Here is a 13,122-nt window from a genome sequence, read left to right on the forward strand (position 1 = left end):
CGCTTTGCCGTCGGTCACCCCGGGGCAGCTCGCCCGGCGTGGCTCTCCGATGTTCACGGCACGTATCCAGGCGAAGGCAGGCAGGAAGAAATCCTCGCGGCGCGTATGCAGGCAAAGGCAGGCAGGAGGAAATCGCGCATCTGTGGTCCGGCGCGGGTCGTCCTTTCGAGCGCGCGATTAATACAGCGCAGAGCACGGGGAGAGTTCGTGTACAATCGGCAATTCAATTCGTTCGTCCTGCAGCTCCACTCGCGTTCTCAAGCTCAACCCAACTCACTCTCTCGGGGAACTGTAAATCGTCTCACAGGGAACTGTAACTTGCACACGACTGTGACCGAGAACTTCTCTTACTCAACTCAAGGGCTGCGCTACTCATCTGCCGTCTCGGAACTCAGGTGGGGGGCTCGGAGCAGGGTTATATGGCCCCGCCCCGGCCCGAATGTTTCAAACCCCGCCTCTGGTCGTCGTGGTTGGCCACTCCCCTCGAGCCCCGATTGGCGGCTCGTTGCTTACCGGCCACTCCCCCTGCAGCTTGTCCCTTCGGCCTCGGTAGACTTGCCCAGGCCTGCCGTGTGGCATCCCAGCGCCAAACCAAAAGCACCAAAGCAAAGCGCCAAAAGGACACCTAATCTCACTGGCCTACTCAACGCAAAACTAAACACAGGAATGGACTACGCTTACATTCACTAAGAAATAACTGAACTAAGCGAGGCTACATGTTGTGGTGCAACTAACTAAGAGGGGGAATTAACCTTTATTCCAAAACCGTAAAAATATTTTATTCCCCATTGAGAGTTCTTTACAATGAGCCATGACTCAAAGTTTTCTATTCAGAGCTTTCGGAGATATAGAGGTGCAATGTTTTTTGGTTTTTCCAAGATGGCGGCCGAACCACGTGATCTATGACGTCATAATTATCATTAAAAAATTATACACGTGGAATTGCATCTATGGTGAAAATTTCCTGTCAATCAGACCAACGGTTGCAGAGAAAAATCATATTTATTCTGTGCGGACAAACAAACAAACGGACTCAAATGCAATGCCGTCTGGCAAAGCTGGACGGCAAAAGCATCCAGCTTCTTAATATTCTCTTCCTCTCGCGCATATCTAGTGAAATCCGTATTTGAACCGAATGCCTCAAAGTAACGCTCGATTGCTATCCGCGATTCCCCGGTATTCACCGAGGGGGATCACACGACAATATTTTATCCAAGTCCAGGAACCCAACGCCCTGAATTACCATAGGAAATTGGTTTTAACCATCGCAGTTTTGAATATCATGGCATTTTTCAGTATCGTAACCCCTACGATATTTTAGGGTTTACTGTATTTTAATGTTTGTTTGTGCCTCTCCCTCCAGTCCTTCAAGAGTGCTACCCATCATCAATCATGCTCTAACATCCATTCCTGCTTTCGTATACTTGTGAATTAACCCCCACCCCCCTCCAATCCTTTTTCTTCATCAACCTATCCAATCACTTACGATGTCCATCTGCTAGTCTCCCTTAGATTCTGCTAATCTGAAAACATGCTGCCCTATAATTGGTCCACGAGTCCATATAAAAATGACACCCATCCTATTTCATTATGCGACGTCCCATCTACTGCAGAGTGCTCGTTAATAATAATAATTGCAACAATAATAATAAAAACTATTACGGTACTGATAGTTGCGATGTCAACTGATACGCCTCCACCCACATTACATTATAATACTTCTACCAAGTTTGATTCAAATCCCTTCAGCTGTTCTCATGCATCACATTTTTACTTGACAAGACCCCTAACCTTTGACCTGCAACAAAATGTAATCAGTTCTAATCTTTATCAAAATTTGGTTAAAATATATACTTAGTTTGGTAAAATCCCACCACTTGTTCACAAGTTAGCACAGCAACACAATTGTTACCCAACCTCTATTAGGACCTCTGACCTCTTGACCCCAAGTTCATCTATGCATCATTATACATATTGCACCAAGTTTGACTTAGATTCCTTCAGCCATTAAGTTATCGCGGTAACAAAAACCTATCATGTACAGAGGCATGGACAGCAGGAATGACGACCCAAATTTAACAACATTATTTTTTTTAATGATTTCGATTAAGAATGATTGCTATTATGATTCCAATGAAGAACAATTCCTGTTAAGCTAGTTGAAGAATTTTACAGTAGGTACTAACAAATTGAAATGTTCCAAGTTAATGATTTTTTTTTTTTTTTTTTTTTTTTAATATACAAGATCGAGGCTCGTGAAAGAGATAACATTAATCACACAGAAAGACAAACCGACACATAAAACATATAACATCGGGAGCGGTAGACAAGATGGGGGGAGAGGAGGAAGGACACAAACACAACATTATTTTGAGAGCAGGGACCGAGAGACATGGAGACATCGAGAGATCTGTGAGAGGGAGAGGGCATTGGGGGCGGGCATGGGAAGGGGGGGGGGGGGGTGTGGGAGAGGTATAAAACACAAGGACACTGCCAGGACTTCAAGGAAAGAAGTTGGAATTTCAAACAAGGTGGATCTGGGGTGAATTAGCGGGGGTAGAAAAGATCAAGGTTTTGGATGGGGGAAGATAAGAGATGGTGGTGAACAGCTGTTTTAAAGACCTGGAGGGACGAGTGGGATTGAAGGGAGTGAGGGAGTTTGTTCCAGAGGCGGGAGAAAAGAGGAATGAAAGAGTGAAGGTGAGCAGAGAGCCGAGATTTCGGCAGTTTAACCATCAGAGGGTTGCTGGCAGATCTTGTGCGATCTTGTGCGATTTGTTTGAAGAGGAAGCGAAGGGGGATTCAAAAATAAATAAATTAATCTGCAGCACATAGCACAAAACTAACACTTGACATTTCCTCTACCAATCTACTTGACTTGCCTCCAGTGATTTCTTTTTGTTTGTTTAAATACTTTATAATTTTTTTATTTTTATTTTTTGGTGGTTAATCACCTCCATACACAAAAATAAGAAAAGTTGCTGTTACCAGGAAAATATCTTCAAAAAAAACATTTATTGGGGGAGGGTTAAGATAGCCCAGGTGCCATATTAAATGGAAGAAAAGGAAATTTAAAACCTGGGATGGTTCGACATAAAAAATTTCAGCAATAAGCTGGTTACTACTTGCCTTGGCGGCCAACGTTGGCTGGAGGGCCCGAACCATTAAGAGTGATTCTTGCCCCAGAACTACTGAGTGCAGTCACAGAGCGAGCAAGCCGCTCTTTGGTTTGCAGGGCGTGCTCACGCTCCGATTTCAACCGCTCGTCGTCCTGGAAGCAGACATCATGCAAATGGATACAAAGTTCAATGTCATTGCAACAAATCGTTGACCAACGGCACAACTTTTAGAGTCTTCATGCTTAAAATAGAGCATTGCTCAGCCAGATAAACAAGTAGCTTCAGAAAGCAGGACAATTTTCCAATTTCAGCGTTTGTTATACGACATGGATTTCATACTTCAATTGTGTCCTTTAATAGCTGCGGTCACCTACTCCAACAAAACCCAACAAGCAAGCTGGCACCATCATGCTAATTTGCATGCCCAAAACATTAGAGGCAAGTGAAACGATTGAAAGATGATACGGTGCCAAGTAAACACAGAATGGAACATTATGAATTGAATAGACACGAGCAAAGTGCATTGGTGGGGGGAGGGTGGAAGGTGGTGTGGGGAAAAAATAAAGCCAAATGCACACACACCTTTTATTCCTCTAACACCATCTAAGGAATCCAATTTTTTTTTTTACATCCCTTGATCTATAGTAGAAGTAGTTTAATGGTAGTACACCTAAGGGTCCAAGTTAGAAATGCAATTCCATTAGACAGCTAACCAACTCAAATCTTTGTCATAACTCATCCAATACTTTGAAATATCATGCTATACATCATTTTTGGCCCCATGTCAATTATGAAGAATCACTTAGAAAATGAAAAAAATTTTTTTCCCATATCCAGATCTTAACGAGAACAATTCGACTGCGTCGCCAATATGCCCCCACATAGTCCCACAATGGGTAGATGCCATAATCCTGCATATGTGTGGGTCGGGGATCACGTTTGTGAAGTTTCGTGTTCATTGGATAAGGTTCGTTTTTCTATCCAAGATGGCTCCCAAACCACGGGACCTATGACATTTTCAAACTATATGCAACAGTGCTGTTATATGATATTTGTTAAATTTCGCATCTATAGGGTGAGTGAGCGGTTTCAGAGATATAATTTAATATTTTCCTTCAATCCAATGTGGATGCCAAACCATGTGACCTATGATGTCATAAATTTTATATTTCAATACAAATGGGTAATATATTGTTACAGATACGACTTTGATGGTATGGTGGGCCGAGCGGGATGGCCGCCGTATCCGTACAAGTTACCCCGATTGCACCCGGGGTTGACTAATCGCGCTATGCTAGACCAATGAAGGAAAAAGAAGACACCCGGCTGGGTTATAATGACACAATACGACACCAGGGGTTCAGTTCTCAAGACCTCCGGAGGAGGTTATATTCGTGCGGAAGGTCAGATTACAGGGACGAGAGGTACATCATAGGAAGACAGGCACTTAGACACAACCTTATATTATTCCCGACAGACCACAGAGAAACAGGACAAAAACTGACTCACACGGGGATTGATGGCGAGGAAAGCGGGTATTCGATGGCCAGCACAAGGTGCACCTTGTGCTCAGGGACAGGATGGCGCGGCCCAAAAGATGCAGGAGGTCTCTCAGCGCTCGAGGTGGCGTCTTGTCGTCTCAAGCTGGGGGCGCATCTGACGTCACGTCCGGCAAGCGGCTGCGTATATCCGGCGGGGAGTGACACGCCCTCGGCTCGTTAGCTCCGCCTCGTGGAATCGGCACGTTGCTTCTCATTGGGTGCGTGCGGGGGGGGTTACTGGCTCCGCCCCTGACGAGGAGCTGACAGCCAGCCCCTTCGGGGTAACCCCGTGGAGCGCATGGTCTGGAGCTAATCGAGCCGGTGTGAGGACGCATCCTCCCCCGCTCCGCCGCCATCTCCTCTGTTGTTGTTGTAATTGTTGTTGTAGTTGTTGTTATTGTTGTTGTTTGGGGAAGAAGATGGGAGGAGGTATGGGAAAGGTCCTAAACTCACTACTGATGCCATATAATCACATTCTGGTGCAACGAAGAGTCATAATTAATGGAGACGAGGCCTTAACTGACATAGAATAAGAATAACTAGGAAGATGTCCGAAAGTTGTCTACCTGTGGTGCGGTGGACCTGGGCACGACATTTAATGGGGGAATAAGGGGAAGGTCGGCTCTACTGATTGTTATTTACATGCAATGGGACTAGGGAATGGGGGATCGGGGAAAGTTGGGGAGTATTGGAGAAAATAGGGGAATATTTACAAGCGGATATGGAGGCCAAATTCCATATTCGCAACATTGCACCCTTCTCTACCCTCGGGGCGTCCCGACCCGATAAATTTTTACCTACTTTAGTGTGGCACGCAATGTAGTTCCCTCTACTATTAACTCTACCCTGAGTGCGACAGTTTTACAGATATTCACAAATGAGTAAATATGTCCCCCTGCGACGTTGCACCCTTCTCCTCACAGAAACACACCCACAGGATAACCGAATCCGGAAAGAATTCTCAAACTAAACATACAGCCGGTAGGGAGCATTATTTACAAGACTACGCTGCTATTTACACTACGATCCAGGACCTGTTTTTGGAGGAACACATGCAGATGTTATGCATAGAGAGAGCGCGCTTGCCAACATCGATACACCAACCCACGAGTGCTCTGTGGCCGACGGCCTTTAATAACGTGCAGAGCACCCTTCCCGAGCATCAACAGCACCACCCCACCACCAATCGGTGCAGTCACCATTGTTCATTGGAATAAAAATAAATTCGACAACCCCTAACCCTGCAGGTGTCTCTTGCTCTTCTTGTGGTGCACTTGGTGGTAACTAAAAGTGGTTCACCTGTATGGCATAGGTGCCACGTTGACCCATAGGTCCATCCCCGGGTGGTGCTTGGCCGCAAACGAACTGCGGTCCATTGTGGGTGGCCACAAACATTGCGGTCCATATGGTGTATCGATCCCGGCAGCAAACAGCGAAAGTGCAGGCCCACAACTGCGCAGCCAGCACCTCTCTCTCCTCTCTCTCTACCCCAAAGCCAGATCCTCGGAGGTGGGAGACAAAAGAAGAAACAAGTGAGTAAGGTGGTAAGGGCGCAAAAGTGCACGCAATGTAAGGTGATGCACACTGGGGGCACATGGGAACCAGGTGAGACAGGTACGTCCCTATCGTACGCCCCCCCTACCAGGTAACCTACATGGCCCCTCCCTTACCCCTTACTGCATCCACAAAACACAACCCTACTCATAAACATCTACTTTACAAATCAACAAACATCCCTACTGTCTTCCCCGTTCCTCCCATATACCAAATTCGTCTTCTCTCCCTCCTAACCAATCAAATTTGCCATTTTCAACTCTCATCAAAATTTGCCATTTTCAACTCAACATCAAAATTTGCCATTACCAATTCATCATCAGTCCCTCCTAGGGAGGGAGAGATGGAATCACCCCAATGTCTCATCCACGTCGTGATGCGTCTCACAAATCCTCACAGCAATCTCATTTCCTGCACAAAACAAAGAAAACACAGGTGTGGAGTCATCATCATCACCACAGGTAAGTGGCTGCGTATGGTGCGACAGGTTCATCAATCCTAACTATCTCCTAAATGACTTTAACAACTTTACACTACCCGGGGTCTTTCTCCGGCCAAACCATTGGCCCTCTTACACTATGGGTTCTAAAAACCAATTCCCATTGGCCAAACTGTGGTGCTCTTCAATTTGGGGTCTCACTCCCCCGATTCATCTCCCGGTGCCCTCGTACAATTTCTGGGCTGCGACGTGTACCTCTCCCAGTGGGTCTACCCACCTGCACACCTCCACCGCTGCAGTTGCCTCCGAGCTTACCTGCTCCTTACCCTAACCTAACTAACTGGGGCAGGCCCTCTGGCACTCTCCCCACTCGGTGCCCTCTCTGGCACTGGGCTACCCGGGTCCGTCCTCCGGATCCTCGGGCCCCATCCACAACTCTACCGGCTCCCAGAGCCCACCTGCGGCCTCACCTGGCCGACATCCTCACAGTGGTGGAGTGCCCAACCAACTACACACACTAACAGGCTACACGCCCAGCCATTTCCACAACACTAATGCACCCATCCACAACACCATTCTGCAACCGCACCACAAATGCCAATATCCAACCACAATTTACCTGTACCCTCTACCTAACACTTACACTACCCGCCCCGGGTACTCGTGAAAGGGGTCCACTCTTCCCCCATCCACACCTTCGCACCACGCACACCACTCCATACCACTTACTCCAACTCTCTCCACACACCTGTACTTGCACCCTGTGCTCTCACACCTGGTGCCACCTGCACCCTTCTCTCCCCAAGCGCATTCGCGCTGATCCACACACTCACTACTCATACACTGCTCCACACACCTGTCCAGTTGCACACCTGTGCAATCACACCTGTTCAATTCTCACACACACAGCATCATCTCAGCTAACTACTCCCTTCTGAAACTTGCGCTTCCCAGTCGTCCCTTTAAACTATTGCGCTCCCACGTCATTATCATCCATACTAATCTACCTGCGTCCCCACTACAGGTATCAGTCACTAACTAACCTTAACGTTACCTAAGGTCATCTTCTCTAGATCCCTACACACAATATCCTAACCCACCCGGGCTAGTTTTCACTGCCATACACCCCATAAGCTATTGCTCCTTTGCCCCACACCTGTGAGGGATGGTGGATTTGCCATCCCACCACATCGGGGGTCTCTCACTACCAATTTTGCACATCAAATTTCAACAAATCAAAAATTTGGCCAATCACTGCCCATCATCTGCCAATCACTACTGCCAATCCCTTGCCAATCATCAAATTTTGTTTTTCTCTAATTTTGGGTCCAAAACACTAACCTCATCACCCAGTCGACTCACTAATACCTCTCGGTGCGCCAATTCCTGTCCAAAGCCCGGCTTCGTAAAGCCAAGCAATGGATGCTGGTTGTTTTGTGCCAGCGGCTGGATGCGTCCGGCATTCGGGGCAGGGACGGGGGCGTACCCGGGCCGAGATCCCACGCATCACCTCGGCGTGGAGCCATCCAATGTCCCGATCTCGACCTGCCGGCACGTCTCAACAAAACGTGGTCGCCATAACGACCCTTCCTATCGGGCTGCCAGCTCCGCCTAGTGGAGCCTGGACGCGGCCGTTCAAAGCGAGGCCCAGCACGCACCGAGGGCCCGATTCGACTATAAGTCGTTCTAAACTCTATCCCGTCTAACGTCGATGCTTCACCTGGACGCTTACACCCCGCAGCCCGTTCCTTGCTCACACATCCAGCCGTTTCCATGCTCCTCGTACCGTTCCTTACACACCCAGGCACACTCATTCCACTCACAGCCTTGGTCACACACCTGACCACCGAACACTTTGGCACACATTCGTCGCTCGCACACCTCACCAATACACCTCTTCGCGCCCCCTCCTCAGTCACCTCCTCTGTGACAATCACAGGTGTGCTCTCATTCGCACACCCAACCACGTGCCTCACCACCAACTCCAGCGTGCATTCCCACTCACGCTCTACCATTCCAGGTGTGCATCCTTCTATTCCAGGTGTACATCCTCGCTCACCTGTCACAACTAACTCACGCTCCATGTCACTCTCACTACTTTCACCTCCATTCCTGACAGCGCACTCATCCTTACTCTTGACAGCGCACTCTTTCCCCATGCACCTGTCCGTCACACACCTTTCTCGCGCACACTCTCCCGTCACACCCTCTGTAACACTCACCACAGGTGGACACTCTTCCTTACTTCTGACAGCGCACTCTTTCCTCGTGCACCTGTCCGTCACACACCTTTCTCGCGCACACTCCCCCGTTACACCCTCTGCAACACTCACCACACCGCGCTTCCATGTGCTCCCTCGCACACTCGCTACGACCGACTCACTCTCGCCAGCACCCTCACTCCTTGGCACGCACTTTTTCCTCACACACCCCAGAGTCGGATTTTCTCGCACACCTCCTTTTTCGCACACCAGACCTGTCGCACACTTCACCAACGGCCTCTCACGAACACCCGGGTCCATCTCGACCCCCAAGCTTCTTAAATCCCCTGGCGCATCATACGCACGACCATATTGGTCACCACTTACACCAGGTCCTCTTCCTCTTCGCTTCTCCTCCATCACCTGCGAATCCCTCATCCGGTTAATGAGCACATCATCACGATCCGAACACAGACTCTGGACCAATTCTTTTACCTCCTCTTTTATCTCTTTCTTATCCTCTCTCCGTCGCTTTTTAATTTCGCTCATCCCTTCTTCCACTTCTTCTAATTTGTGCTTCACCTCTTTTATTCCCCGGTACGTCTCCTCAAGCTCATCCTCTAAGGCTACCTTGACCGTTTCCATGTGCGTCCTCACCTGCCGGTCCTTCGTCTCCATAACCTCTATCACCTCGTCCAGCCTCGTTGTCAGTCCCTCACGTACCATCTGACATTCCCTCTTTGTCGCTATCAAGTCGTTTTTTATGTCGTTTTGTGTCGCTTTTAACCCTCCTAATACCGCAGTGTTCCTTTGAACCTGCTCCACTAACTCCGTTTGTCCCACCGTCAGCTGCTCCACCTCCTGCGTCAGGTCCTCTATGCCCCCTTGTAACTTTACAGTCCCCTTTCTCACCTCCTTCTCCATGTGCTCCTTACAGTGCCTCACCTCCTCGCGCACTCCTCCGACCTCCTCACTCACACCTCTTCTAATCTCCTCTCCCTCTACCCCATTTTTCACTCCCTCTATCTGATTCTCCTGGGCAGCCATTCTATTTTCTACCCCCATTAACCCATTTTTCACTTCTTTTATCCCGTTGTCTAACCCCTCAAAATTATTGTCTATCTTCCCAAATTTCTTGTCTAACTCCTCAAAATTATTGTCTAACCCCTCACTGGTACCCCTCGCTTCGTCCCTCATTACCCCCATTTGCTCACTCTGAGCCCTCGCTTCGTCCCTCATTACCCCCAATTGCTCACTCTGAGCATCCATCCGGTTCCCCATTACCTTCATTTGCTCACAATGAGCATCCATCAGATTCCCCATTCTGTTTTCCCTTTCTTCATTATACTGGACCACAAGGGCCGTCATTTGTATACAAAACGAGTTCCAATCCATCGGGGGCGCTGCCACGGTCGCTGGCGCGGTGATCAGCGAGGCGCCATTTTGCGCGCCCGCTTCTTCGTGCGTGACGGCGCTATTTTGCGAACCTGCCGCCCTCACTGCTTCGCTCTCCTCCTGTCCCTCATTTTGGTCCTGGATCGACCCTACCTCACTCTCCTTTACCGGACCCCAGCTGTCTTGATCCGCCATAGCGCGACTTTCAAAATTCGAGTTTCGTAAAACAAATACAAATTTCGGCCGCTCCAAATTTTGACCAAATTTTTTTTTTTCCTCTATTCGTTTTTTTTCTTTCAAAATTTGGTCGGGCCTCGAATCTCACTCCCGACACCAATTGTTACAGATACGACTTTGATGGTATGGTGGGCCGAGCGGGATGGCCGCCGTATCCGTACAAGTTACCCCGATTGCACCCGGGGTTGACTAATCGCGCTATGCTAGACCAATGAAGGAAAAAGAAGACACCCGGCTGGGTTATAATGACACAATACGACACCAGGGGTTCAGTTCTCAAGACCTCCGGAGGAGGTTATATTCGTGCGGAAGGTCAGATTACAGGGACGAGAGGTACATCATAGGAAGACAGGCACTTAGACACAACCTTATATTATTCCCGACAGACCACAGAGAAACAGGACAAAAACTGACTCACACGGGGATTGATGGCGAGGAAAGCGGGTATTCGATGGCCAGCACAAGGTGCACCTTGTGCTCAGGGACAGGATGGCGCGGCCCAAAAGATGCAGGAGGTCTCTCAGCGCTCGAGGTGGCGTCTTGTCGTCTCAAGCTGGGGGCGCATCTGACGTCACGTCCGGCAAGCGGCTGCGTATATCCGGCGGGGAGTGACACGCCCTCGGCTCGTTAGCTCCGCCTCGTGGAATCGGCACGTTGCTTCTCATTGGGTGCGTGCGGGGGGGGTTACTGGCTCCGCCCCTGACGAGGAGCTGACAGCCAGCCCCTTCGGGGTAACCCCGTGGAGCGCATGGTCTGGAGCTAATCGAGCCGGTGTGAGGACGCATCCTCTCCCGCTCCGCCGCCATCTCCTCTGTTGTTGTTGTAATTGTTGTTGTAGTTGTTGTTATTGTTGTTGTTTGGGGAAGAAGATGGGAGGAGGTATGGGAAAGGTCCTAAACTCACTACTGATGCCATATAATCACATTCTGGTGCAACGAAGAGTCATAATTAATGGAGACGAGGCCTTAACTGACATAGAATAAGAATAACTAGGAAGATGTCCGAAAGTTGTCTACCTGTGGTGCGGTGGACCTGGGCACGACATTTAATGGGGGAATAAGGGGAAGGTCGGCTCTACTGATTGTTATTTACATGCAATGGGACTAGGGAATGGGGGATCGGGGAAAGTTGGGGAGTATTGGAGAAAATAGGGGAATATTTACAAGCGGATATGGAGGCCAAATTCCATATTCGCAACAATATCATGTGCATGCAATTTCAGATTTTTAGCACAAGGAATTTGATTAAAACATTTTTGGCTGGTATACCATTTCACCTATGATATTATCATGCTTTTGTACCCCATTGGGAGTACTTGACAATGTGCCAAGTTTCAAATTTTTCCATTCAGCAGTTTGAGAAATATATATTTTAATTATTTGCTTTTAATCCAAGAATGGATGCCACACCACGTGACCTATGACATCACAATCATAAAAAGCATTCTGCATGGGTGTCACTCCTACCCTGAAAGTTTTGTCTCAATCGGACATATGGTTGCTGAGAAAAACGAGGTTTAGCCCGTACAGACAACCCGAAAACATAATGCCTCCAGCGACTGTGGGCGAAGGCATAAAAATCTCAATTTGTCTATCACACATCTTAACCTGTCCAAACGTTTTGAGACATCCTGCTCACAGAGACAGACAGGGGTGATCAGACAAACAGACCTTCGGTGGTGGAGGTAATAACAAAAGTTATAAAAACCAAAGGGTGGGTCGATGATAGCACATGTCAGGAAAGTGCGCAAGTTAATGCAATTAAAGGAGGTAAAAGTCATAAGGTATCCGTGGAGGAACCTTCACATGGATCATGTTGCGGTGGACCAGAAGAGTATGAAACACAATGGACCGATGGAAAAATAGGACGAGCGAAATAGGGACAAACGTTATATTGTTTGGTAAATCCATGAGGTTTGCCTAATCCGTCAGTCAATTATTGTTGAGACAAGATTCATCCATGCATGAGGGATAGAAATTGGGCAGATTCATCCATTTAAATATTGATCAAGGTTATTTAGGTCTTCTGGAATGGGTAAAATGGTAACAGCAAGTTCTTGAATGGGTAACTATCTTTGGGTGCTCGCTGCCAACATGCTACGGACCCTTTAAGCATACATTGCTGGTGAGATGTCAAACAAGCCAACAGCTCATTAAGCTGCATCTCAACCTGTGGAGGCTAGCCATGGGAAAAGGTGGTCTTTTTGAATGCTTATTTACAACAATAGAAAACTAGAAAGAGCAATCAGAGATTGCAGACCCTTGCCAGGACATGTTTTCAGTGTTTGACTTTTGTGTAAAACAAATATGGCGGCCGAAACACGTGACCAATGACATTGTTTTGTTCTCCACCAATTTATCCATATATGATGCTCAATAAATTTCATCTTGATCGGATGAAGTTTTGTCCTTGTCGAATTATGACGTCATGGAGGCATCTATGACATCTTTAACATATTTTATTCCCCATGGAGAGTTCTTTACAATGAGCCATGTCTAATATTTTCTATGCAGCACTTTGAGACAGAGGTGGTTTTTTTTCGGGTTTTCCAAGATGGCGCCCATACCACGTGACATATGACAAATGTTTTTTTTTAAAATTCTACAGGTGGAGTTGCACCAATGGTGAAAATTTCC

General features: G+C 47.8%; 1 protein-coding gene across 4 annotated transcripts in view; it reads right to left on the bottom strand.

Annotated features, from left to right (window-relative positions):
• LOC137423433 (epsin-2) overlaps window positions 1-13,122 on the bottom strand; it is a 111,679-nt gene that overhangs the window by 82,139 nt on the left and 16,418 nt on the right. For all 4 annotated transcript variants that reach the window (XM_068110604.2, XM_068110601.2, XM_068110602.2 and 1 more), the window contains exon 3: window positions 3,130-3,271. In XM_068110604.2, the coding sequence (XP_067966705.2) occupies window positions 3,130-3,271 (142 nt within the window). The remainder of the gene's footprint in view (window positions 1-3,129; window positions 3,272-13,122) is intronic.

This window comes from Myxine glutinosa, chromosome 3, assembly GCF_964187855.1.
Source record: "Myxine glutinosa chromosome 3, kmMyxGlut1.1, whole genome shotgun sequence".
In the NCBI taxonomy this organism is placed as follows: Eukaryota; Metazoa; Chordata; class Myxini; order Myxiniformes; family Myxinidae; genus Myxine; species Myxine glutinosa.